This window comes from Sphaerodactylus townsendi, linkage group LG02, assembly GCF_021028975.2.
Source record: "Sphaerodactylus townsendi isolate TG3544 linkage group LG02, MPM_Stown_v2.3, whole genome shotgun sequence".
In the NCBI taxonomy this organism is placed as follows: Eukaryota; Metazoa; Chordata; class Lepidosauria; order Squamata; family Sphaerodactylidae; genus Sphaerodactylus; species Sphaerodactylus townsendi.
In genome coordinates, this window is record NC_059426.1 from 91,700,481 (window position 1) to 91,712,675 (window position 12,195).

The following is a 12,195-nucleotide window of genomic DNA, read 5'->3' on the forward strand; positions in this document are numbered from 1 at the left end:
GTGGATTTTCTTGTAGGCATACAAATTACATTTTGAACAAGTTCTTTTAGAATGTTATATAAATGTATGTTTTCCAGTTCATTTACCTTGACATTTCTTGTCATTTAACATATTTATATATGTAACATTTGGCTTATGAATGCTTTCATAATATTGTCATACTCAACAATGATTTTTTTAAAAAAAAATCCTGAGTAGTCAGGATAAACAGTAATACCAGAAGTAAAACTGTGTTTAAGATCAAGTAGGGAACTCCAACAGAAGTGCAAATATGGCAGAAAACCCAAAACAATATGTTAGAGGAATATTGCTGATTGAACTGTGCAGAATCAACACCCAATATTTTTCCAAGGATGTTAAACCTCTTGTAGCTGCTAAATTGGATTTGCAGCTGAATGAGGTATCAGCTGCTGTTGGACAAGCCCATAAAGGCAGAATGGCTGGCCTTTTGTAGGCAGGGCTTAAAGGACGATTGATATGTTTTAGCACTTTTAGGATTATTGTGATTAAGAGGAAACCATTCTGAATGATAGGGAAAAGGGTGTAAAAATACACAGTCCACAGCTGGTGAGCAGCATGTGTTTGCTATGAGGCGAGGTCATGACTAGTTGAGCCTGCTGATTTTAGTGTTGATTGACAGATAAGAAAACTTGATTTTATGAAGCAAGGAATTTCTTTAAAAAGTCATACTTGGGAGGATTTAGGCAGCAAATTTATCAGAGTACAGTAATGTAATTAGAAGAGCGTTGAAATGTTTGTCATGATCAAAATTATAGCTCCCCTATCCTTTTTATCTTTGTAATAAGACAGAAAGAATCCAAACCCGGAGACAAATTTATCTGAGCTCTTTTAGGATTGGCTTCATTGTTGTGATTACATTTTTCCCCCAAATAACAGAAGTCTTTGTGAAGGCACTATGGTAGAACAAATACTAGTTAGATGGAAATAAGTTTGCTGAACTTGTAAACGTTTAAGCATCTGGTAACGCTGGAAAAAATTGTATATGTGATTTATGCAAGAGACATCTTTGCAGTAGAGAAACTGCTTTTTTAATTAAACACCTGCCTTAGAATCATGAATGTTTTCTGTCTGCTCTGTCCCTGAGCTCTTTCACTTGGAATTATAGCTCCGTTCAGTTGACTTTTTTTTATTTTTAAAGCCATTTGAATCCTTGCAAATGTGCATTTAAATGGTTGAATCTCTCTTTTTTTAAAGTGGGGCTGTACCTCTTTCAAAATTTGAGTTTAGCATACCACACAGGAAAGAACACAAGCTTGCCAAGTCCTGCTGAGCGTTTTTTCAAGCCTGTGAAAAGAATGAATTATTCAGCAGTAAGCATGCTTACAGCTGGCCATTTGGGAGCTTTGATGTGCGAATCAGGCGGTTGCATGAATGCCCTTATTGTCATGTTATGTGTACACAGTGTGTGAATTATTGAAAATAGTGAGGCCTGAGCCTCATCTGGTAGAGATTACAGTGCAGGCATGCTGGGTGAAGGTCTGTAATTGAAAATCCCCAGATGCTGTTTATTTGGCCTATGTCACATGACCTTCTGCAGTAAGCTTGTCTGAACAAAATGCTGCCTGGATAGGAAAGCATTGCCCAATCCCCCACTCCACCCCCTTTTCGGTAAGCCTTCTCAAAACTCACTGAAAAGACCACTCTCAAAACTCACTATGGGGATAACTTAACACCTGCCTATAATATTTTAAAGCCTTAAAATAGATTTTGCTCATTGCTGCTGTCTTACTTGGTGGTTGAAACTGTTTAATCAGTTACTGACTTTTATCTCCAAGAGGTTTCTTGTTAGCTAATTTGGCTTTAAAATGTCCTCTTTCGCCTCCTCTATTTAAGAGGTGTCTCTTACCCCCCACCCCGTCACAACACAGGTTTATACCATGTCTTATGCGTCTGTAAGATGCTGGCATTTTTGAAGACCCAAACGCATGCAGATGTCACCAAGGCTGATTTAAAATGCTTTTTGTAAAGCAATTTGCAAGGAATAGCCATTCTAATTCCATCAATTCAACTACTAGCAAAAGCTATATTAAAAGGCTAACACTGAACAGTAGTAACTGGAACAAAAATTGTGTTTCACTCCCCTGAATTAATTTGGATTTGGAGTTTGTTTAAGAATTGGTATGGAGTTTGCTCACGGCTGAGTATTTTTAAAGGAAATGTAGGGCTTTCTTCAATCACTGTGAGTTAGAGATATGGGCACATTTTAGTGTATGTTTTTATTTAGCAGGCTTGGAAAAAATGTTTACAAATTTGATAATACAATGTTAACATTTTGCCACTTTTCTTACAAACTTTGTACAGTTAAAGGAAGGAATGTTGGTTCCTAGGTACTGGTAACATTTATATATGTGTTTGTAAAATTTGCTTTATTTGATTTATTACCACTTTTATTTGGATCAAATGTTAACAGATGGTAATTATAAATTTTATTTATAATTCTTCCTTCCTCAGCAGGGCTGGGCTGAGGTTGCTTACAACAGCAACAGTACATACATACAAACATACATTTAAATTTAAAACTACTGTTTAGTATTAAAATGCATTTAAAAGATAAGTTTTTCTTTGTCTCCCATAATACTGAGACTTAGAAGCATACAACAGAGTTGATAGGCAAAAAATTCAGGACAGGAAGAATTTCTCTACTCAACAGATTAATAAATTGTAGAATTCGTTGCCATTGATTATAGTGATGGCCATGAGCACAGATGATTTTTTAAAAAGGAACCAGATTCATGGAGGGTGGATCTATCAGTGACTACTAGCCATAGTGAGTAAAGGAATATCCCACATACAGAGACCATAAATGAGTATGAATAGGCATCTTCAGGAGAAGATGGCTGCCCTCTTCTTGGGTCCTTCAACCCAGCAGTTTGATCACTGTGTGAAACAGCATGCTGGAGTAGATAAACCACTGGTCTTACATATTGCCATTTTAGTTCTGAAAAACACTCCCATTTTCAACAGTCAGATTATACTGACTTCTCAAAATGCCGCTTAATTTTAGAATTGTGTTGTGGAATACTTGTCACTTGATTTCTGATGTATTGTTTAAAATTATTTAAAATATTTTCCTTGTAGTCTCATTCTACATGCTAATTTCTTCAAGTTAAATAATCCGAAATTCAGGTTTTGGGGAAAAACTAAAAATATGTGAGATTACAGATGGTGTTTGGTCAAAATTTGGTCAAAATACAGATGATGTTTGGTCAAAATTTCTAAATTATGCATTTTTGAAATTCACACATCCTTTTTAAATTGTTTCTTTGGCCTTCATTGTACATTTTTACTGTTTCAGGTAGGAATGAACTGATAGCCAGATACATCAAACTTCGAACAGGAAAGACACGGACCAGGAAACAGGTAAGAGAGTCCTTTAGGATGAAAAACCATGCATGTGAGTGAATGAAATGACAGAAGTTTTGGCTGCAGTGGCTGCATTTTCTTCTGCTCTGATTGATATTGTGTTGCCTTTTCAATGTTTCAAGTCTTCTTTAAAAATCCTGCTATTCGTGTCATTCATCACTGCAGTGATAGTTTCTTAGGCACACCATACATTTGCAACTGTAAGTCCTGTGTGAAAAAAGTAGCTTGTAAACAGTTAATTTCAAAATACATAAATTACTGAATCATAGGGTTGGGTTTTTTTAAAAAAAGAGAGAAATTACTCTTTGATCAAACCTGTTGTGTTTGGAATGTGTTTAGAACTGAGCATTGCTGTATAAGTACTATGATAAACTCATCTCTTGATTAAAGAAATGTGTTTTAATATAATTTTCTGAGGAATAAATTAGCTTCCTGATCATGTGAAAGTGTTACAATTTTCAGTATTTTATTAATGAGTTCTTATCCTGTCTCATAATGAAGCATAATTGTTTTTTAAAATCCAGGGTTTTAAACTAATTGTTTGAAGAGTGTGTGTGTGTGTTTGAAACTGCAGAACTACTTACAGTGTTGTGTGATCTTTTCTTAATTCTGTGGGAGTTTTTATGATGCAAGAAAGCCCTGAAGGTCAGACCTAATTCTTAAAAAACCTACATTGCATTGAATGACGTTACTATATAGCAAAGCAACCTGAGATTAAAAAAACAGGAATGGCCTAGAAGAAGGAACTGTCTGCACCTCACTTAGATTAATAACAGCTGTGTTGATCTAATAATTCCATGATCAGAATGAGTTTACTGAATCTATTTTTGGGAGTGTCCCCTTTGCCCAGCTACCCACTGTGTACCCCCTTCCCTCACAAAATCATCACTGAGAGTTGGGAGAACTTCCCTCACTTTTGCCTGAGGAGCGATAATTCCTCCTTCTTTCTTCAATCCTCAGTCCCGCATGTTTTAGAACCTTTCCCCCAGCTCTCAATAGGCAGTTGCTCATGGAGGAAAGGCACACTGTTGACAATAGGAACTGTAAACTTGATACATTTTGCTAAAGCATTGGTCTGGAGTCCACAAATTTTTTTTCTCAGCGTATGAGGGATTTTTTGTATCCTTACATGAATGGTAGTGTAGTCTGTGATCACTGCAATTGGTGGTTTTCATGTCTGAGTTTAGCGTCTATTTTATTTTCAAGCAGAGATCTTCATAGTTATAAGGTTTATTCCATCATTTTCTCTCAGAATTTTTAAAATTATTATGGCATTGCATAAATGTTATATTTTATGATTCAAAATACCTAATGCTTTCATTAGAATTTTAGCTTCTGATTGTTGAAGAGTATTTGTGCAATCATAATACTCGACACACATGTTCTTATTAATAGAAGCTGATTTTTTGCTATAACAGTGATTATTTTGTACTGATGGTTCTCATCATTTGTGGATACCATTTCGGCTTTACAATCCAGTCTTAAGCTTTGGAAGAGCAGAATGATGTTGTTCTACTTTACATTCAAAGTTATTCTCAGTCTTAAGTTGTTCTTTTGCATTTTAACCTCCAATTTCCTCATATATAGATGCCATGCATTTAATATTAGTGTTAGGAGAAGAGGAAGTTTCTATACAGGTTTGCTGTATCTTTTTTGTGGCACTGTGAAAAGTAATTCTGATTCAGCAAAAAGAGAGATGGGCCCTAGAAAGGGTGGTGAAGCATGGTACAGATGGCAAAGAGCTGTCAGGAGCTGTATCGCACAGTACCCACATGTATGATGAAGGCAACAGACGTGCATCTTGCTGCCCAAATGCACACTTGATTACCATGTGCGTTTTGGTGATGGGCTTGTTTGTAGACAACTCAGTCTGGTGAGTTGTCCTCAGGATAGGGTATTAGCAAATAAGGGAGGGGGTGTATTCATAGTCACATGATAGGGTTGAAAGGAGAACCATTAGGATCATAGCAGCCAGCAAACTGTCCTGACCCCCCTTCACAGACTGCTGACCCACAGACTGCCTTCTGGCCACACAGCCAAAAAATGGTTTCGGTTAGATACAGCTAAAATCTGCACATCACTGAAGCTGCATGGGAACTTGACCACAAGGTCCATGAAGATCCCCTGGTGACCACAGGATGCCTGAACATTCATGTTGTAGAAGCAATAGCAGTTGCCATACACCTACAGCTCCTTTGAAAGGGTTTTGAGGGGGATTTTGGTGTAGTCCACAGCACCCACAATGTTGGGGAAGCCTGAAACTGATGCAAACCCTGCCTTTGTGGGTGCCAACTCCTTCTCTCCCATGCTTCTAAAGGATGGCATTGAGAAAGCTGTCCATCAGCTCACTCAGGTCAGGGACAGCTCTGGGAACTCAGCCACAATTACTTGGATGGATCCAGTGGCCAGAAACTTTGGAGAGCAGGACCTTCTGTAGGACACGGATGGCTCGTGGATGGAGGCCTGGCCTATGAGAGCTGGCCATAGCTCCTTGCACAGGGCTTGAATTGCCCCCCTGCCCAGGCAAAAGCTATTCAGGCAGATGCTGTCCATGAGATGGAGAGTGCTGATGCATGCTCAGTATTGATGAGCCCAGCATCTTTTGTGTCTCCTCAGTGCCATCCACACAAAGCAGCTGGCAGAAGGTGGATGTGTCAAATGGACAGCTGAAGTGGAAGCTCCGGAAGGAAGCCACCATGCCAAAGCAGGCTGCTTAGGCTTTATGAAAAGAGGGAACACACCACGGTTCTGGGGCCCTTCTGAGGTCTCCTGTGGGTACCTAACACTGAATTCCTCAGGGTGTGGATGTTATAGTCATGGCAACACCTGTTGGTTGAAATGTCTACTGCCAGCCTAACTGGGCCAAGCCTTAAAAAGAGCTGCTGTAGAGGTTGGTGGTAAAGCATGGTAGTTTACCTTTGCAAGGGGAAGCTCTACCACTGCATTCTGCCATGTTTTCTGGCATATGGTGGCAGAAAGGGGTCTCATCCCTGTGTCATGCTGCCCAGAAAGAATAATTCACCTTGAAGCACTGGAACAAATTATTTTGACCTGCTTGGAATTGTATGTGTGCCTTCATAGACCAGGCTATCCCTTGTGAATGGGCAGTGGAGTGTCAAGTGCACAAGCTGGGGTCAGGTCAGGAGATAGCAAACAGAAGCTGGAGCAAAAACTGAAGTCAAGACAGGAGGCATGCAAGTAGGAGCCAAAGCACAGCAATGTCAGTGATACAGGCATGTAGGAGAGACATTGCTGCCACATGGCAGCTCTTCTCTTGGCCTTTTTAAAGCCAGACTTTCACCTGGCAGCTGGAGATGAGGTACATCTGCTTCATGCATCAGACCAGCTCTTTCAAGCACTTTCTGTCATGGCTGATGCCTGGCCAATGCTGAGCTGCCAAACGAATGTTGTGTTTCCTCTCATGTAAGTCATTGTGCAACTTTCTGCAGTTCTGCTTGCAGGGCTCAGGAGAAGTGGGGGAAGGGCATGCCAGTCTGGAGACCCTTGCATCTGTTCTAGAGCTTAGGGGCTGAGGGGTTTCTATGCTTGTGCCTGTCTGATTCTGTGAGTCTGGTCCTGCACAGGCTGTCATTTCTTCCTCTGGTACCTCTGCTGGTGGCTGAGCAAAGGGTGTGATGCCAGTGTCTAATCCCTCATTTGAGGGATCCTCAGGGTCCCCTGGCACAGCTAAGCCCAGCTGGGCCATGACATGAAGGAAGGTTTGCCTGGAACTGAGGCCATCATGCAGATGGTCATACCACCCATGGTAGTGTGTGGATGTAGTGCTGAGGGGTTGAGCAGTGAGTTTTAGAATTCTGTAGCCACATAGCCCAGGGTGGGTGCCTCCTACTGCTGCCCTCACATTCCCTGCCTCTTCAAACACCTTCCCTTCACCCTGCAGGTGACTCTCAAAATTGTAATACCATCACAGGGTGACCAATGCCATGGCACCCAAAAGTGAGGGCACCCAAAAGTTGGGCACCCACCCTGAGGTCCAGGGAGAAGGGGGATGTCAATATGGAGCCCCATCCAGTGTGCTCCTGTGAGACTCCTGGTGGTGAGTGCTGGGGCCAACATCCCCTTGTAGCTAATCAGAAGAAGATGGAGCTGAGCAAAGAGGAGGATGACAGTGGTGAAGCAGCAAAGGCTGGGGCCAACAAAAGTGAAGGAACAACTAGGGAGGCTGGTGGAGCAGTAGGGGGAGTTGCAGATTGCCCTCTGTGCCTGTTGCTCAGATCTCTGCCCCACAATCAGGGCTATTCTCCCTGATGTTCACAGTTGAATGTGATCAACTGTCTCTACTGGTTTGGTCATTCTGTGAACACTGGGCATCTTGGAATCCCCAGGCTGAATCAACCCTGGCAGTCAATGGGCTGATGGATTTCACACCCTCACATCCCTCATAATCTTCTTTTAAAAGAGTATATTCTCAAGATAAATGGAATAATCTGTTAAATATTATCAAAAACCAATAATAGCAAAGCCTTTTGGTCATCAGTTTCAGGACCCCTGAACAGCAAATCTTTATTGCCCAAACCTGTCATTCCCTCTTAAATATGGGCTGATTACAACTCAGCAATATTTAATGTATCTGTTAATTCAGCAATTAATGAGGCTGATACAATTCAATTAACCCACTGTAAATTCAGATGAAATAATAAAACTAATCTCAGAATTAAAATCTGGTAAGGCACCAGGTTCAGAGATCTTACCTGCTGAATTATTGGGAAAAAACTGGTGCTCATTTGTTGACCAATTTATTCATTCCTATTGACATACAGGATTGTACCAAATTCATGATTAAACTAAATAATCATGCCCATATACAAAAACAGCAGTCTTGATAATCTGGCCAATTTCTGGCCAATTAGACTTTTTTCCATCATGGGCAAAATATATGCTAAAAATCTAGAACAATACCTAGTGAATACAAATAAATAATATTATTGGTCCAAAACAGATTTGATTTTCTAAGGAAAAATCTGCATCATTGTCTCTCACTTGCTTTTTTAGCTGATAAATACATGAACTTGGGAAGAACAACTTCTATGTAGCCTTTATAGATTTTAAAAGTGTGTTTGATATGATTGACAGAGACTAGCTGTGGAACAAATTGAAGGCACTGAGTATGGAACAGAGGTCATTATTCCTTCTAAGAAAACTCCATGTGGCCACCACGTATCAAGTTAAATATACAGCTAATGGTCAATGGACATCTAAAATACCAACTGCCAAGAGGGTTAAGCAAGCATGTGTCCTTGCTCCACATTTGTTTATCATTTTTATAAATGATTTAGCACAGAATTTAAATTTTGTAAATGGTCATCACCACCACCACACCCCAAGTTAGATTCCTTGCCAATTCCTTTATTACTTTATGCAGACGACACCACCATTCTCTCTCATATTAGAGTCTGCCTCCAAATATATTTAAAGTTTTTTTCACCAGTATTGCCAACATAATTTCCTCTCAATTAATTATGCTAAATCTCAAGTTGTGGCAGTTGGCAACTACAGAAATGGAGAATTGATGATACAGAAAATGAATAAGTCAAAAATTTTAAATATTTGGGCATTCCTTTCAATATCTTAAATGGACAATGCACAGAAATTATGCTATTAATTTGATCAGATGTTCTGCAACTCAAATCAAACAGTTTCATCTTTTGAGAGGCAACCGATTTGTTCCTGCCACAATGAAAAAAATTAATGCTAAAGTTTTTACACAAAATTTAATATGGAATTCCTCTGTATCCTGTGTAATAAACATACTGGGGCCATTCAACCTCTTTTTTCCGCCTTTTGAAAAATGATGCTTATTATGCATCCTGACTCTATGTAATTCTGCAAAAACTGAATAAAATCTGGATAACCTATGATTCTTTATTGCTTTCTGACAATGTTCCCTGTAAGCTGTGTCCTGGTGCTGCACAAATGCTCTCCTGGTCTACTCAGTTGCTTGCTGTATTTTCAGACTGCCCTGCAGCACTGCAGAATGCTTAGAGGGACCATTGCTTTTGTGATGAATTGTTTATTTTTTAATCTATTAAGTTCTTCAACAGCAGACGTTCTGCCCCTTCCAACCATGCTCTTCAGCTAAGCTAGGTATACCAATTCAGCTTGGGATGATGGCCTTCTATTTCTATAATTTAGACATCTTCGCTCAACATAGGGCTTTTCTGTTGACAAGACCGAATACTTTTCTATCAAAGGTACTAGCAGGAAGGTTCTGTCATGTCCCCTATCAGGAGAGATTCTGCCCAGATTCAATATACCATATTATTCTTGAATGCCAGTTATATGATTTACCTCGTGGTTTCTTCCGACCATCCTTCAAGCCAAAATATTTTTAAAGAAGGAGCAGGCAATCCAATATTTACTGAATGATCATGGTCTTGGAACTACTGTCTTGGTGGCAAAATTTCTGACGGACATTTTTAATGTTAAGTCTGTTAAACCATCCTGATATTATTGTTTCTTGTAGATATTGACTGTGCTACGCATGGCATAGTGGTTAAGTGCTTGCACTGCCACTCACACTCTCATGAGTTCGAGCCCCCTGTGGGTCAGATATCTTGGCAGCTGGCTCATGGTCAACTCAGCCATCCATCCATCCCTTGGTCAGTAAATGAGTACCTAGCACATAGCTAGGGGGTAAAGAATAGCCAGGGAAAGCAATGGCAAAACTATCCCACAAAAACTTGCCTATGAAATCACTGCCTGCAGTGGTACCCCAGGTTGAACACGACTAACAGGGAAACTTTACCTTTTTATTAAAGGTGGATTTGAGTCACCTGGCCCAGTAGCTGAGAGTGAGCTCATGCTTCAAGTGGACTCGATGTCATCGGATGACAGGGGTTTTGGTGGCAGGAACTGGGAAAGGAAGGGCAGGTGGGGGAATTGCCATTCCCCAGAGTCAGTGATGTCCCAGGCGATGCTGGAGATTTCAGCCTCTTGCCGAGTTACCATACACCAGGCCTACAACTCGCTCAAGTCATTCCCTCACCCTTTTGTATATTGTGGGAGGTGATTGAGCTTGAGTTGCTGGAGAGCATTGAGACTGGTGGGAAGCTTTAGCCAGAGATCAACAGTGGATAGAAGGGCTGTTAAGAGTCTTTGACGACTGCTGCCATGCACCTAGAGCAGCTGCTTGCTGTTGAAAAAGACATGAGGAAGGGAGAGTGGGCATGGAGAGACTGCTGGGCAATCTGTCCACCCAACAGCTTGCCCTGACAGGCCCTCCTCTAGCTCCACTGCAAGCAAGAATGGTGTGGCAGTTGGTGCAAGGACATCCTCAGCGGCATGAGCAACCTGCTGTAAAGTGCAGTCATTGGTCAGTGGACTGGTCAGTGGAGGACTATTGAAAGTGCACACACTGGACACAACATCTTCCCCTTCCCCTTCTGAACTTTGTATGCCTTTTTCTCCATGTGGGTCACAAAGCCAGCTTGGAGTTAGGGGTGGAGAGTGGAGGCTGGTACCCATGCCACACCTGTCTTTTCCCCCGGTACTTTGGCCAGACCTTGGTCCTTTTCAGAGGGGAGGGGAATTCCACTGACAGGCCATGGGGAGGTGTTGCTACTTCCAGGGTGGAATATTCTTGTAGCTGGTGGCATAAGCACACTGTTGTAGCACACTGTGCTGTGTCCAGGCATCTCGGAAATTTCCCTCTCAGTCAAAGTGCCCCGAGGAGTGCAAATCCGCAGGTGCAAGCTTGTCCCTCCTTCAGATTTTGCTTTGGTTTCCTCCTCCAGATTGGCCATTAAACCCCTAAACAGCCTGGGACTGTTGTACCTGCTGGACCGCCTCTCCTATTATAACTCCTGGAACAACTTGTGCTCCACTAGCAGGAATCTGCTGGTGGTCCTTGTTTCTAGAAATGTCTGTCTGTCCTCAACCAGAACCAGAGGTTTTTTTGGGCTCTGGCCTTGGCCTGGTGGAACTCTCTGTCAACTGAGACCTTGCAGGAGTTGACTCAGTTTTTTAGGGCCTGTAAGACAGAGATGTTCTACCAAACCTATGGTTGAGGCAGCTGTGGTTACCCTTTCATATCCTTGTTTTTTTCTTATTCAGTTTGTTATACTATGTTTTTAATTGGGCTAGTCTTGGTCTTTATTGTTGTTTCTAGGTATTCTCCTTTTGGGCTGTTTATCTTGTAGTTGGAGGGTTTGTATATATGAAGAAATGCATATTTTTGTCTGTTTTTATATAGTTTTATGTCATTAGTCTTTGGACAGGAAAGGGTGGGATATAAATAATTGGCCAAATTGTATTGTTATAATTTCATATATTGTTGCTTAATGCTAAATTCTGTTTTGTTCAATTTTGTAAAAACTACAGCATGCCTTTATTGAAAAGACAATCGTAATCCCCCCCCCCCCCCACATTTAAAAAATGTAAGAAGAGAGCACATAATCGAACTCCAGGCATTACACCAGTTACACTTTGATAGAAACAAAAATTAAGTAGGCTATTTTTAAAAAAATGATCAGATCACTGCAGTGATGACTGGTATTTGATCAACTTCTGCACTAAATGGCTGAGAATGTGGTGTTTTAACAGCAAAGCTTACTGAATATCCAAATAACTTGCCCCCTTAAACTTTTATTTTATTTTTTTAAATTAAGAGATACTTTGTATTTGATTTTTGTGTGTTTCTTTTGTGTTTTTCTTTTTTTTTGTTCTCTTTTCTTTTTTTATTTTATAACTCAAGACAAATACTTTAGATTAATCTGATCACATACTGGAGTCTTAGCCAGGAAGAAAGTTAAAGAGAATTCAAAGCCATGCATTTAGCAGATACTTTTGAAA

The 12,195-nt window shown here is 40.5% G+C and overlaps 1 protein-coding gene across 1 annotated transcript in view; it reads left to right on the forward strand.

Moving 5' to 3' along the window:
* TEAD1 (TEA domain transcription factor 1) overlaps window positions 1–12,195 on the forward strand; it is a 159,782-nt gene that overhangs the window by 84,945 nt on the left and 62,642 nt on the right. The window contains exon 3 of the mRNA XM_048484579.1: window positions 3,317–3,381. Within this exon, the coding sequence (XP_048340536.1) occupies window positions 3,317–3,381 (65 nt within the window). The remainder of the gene's footprint in view (window positions 1–3,316; window positions 3,382–12,195) is intronic.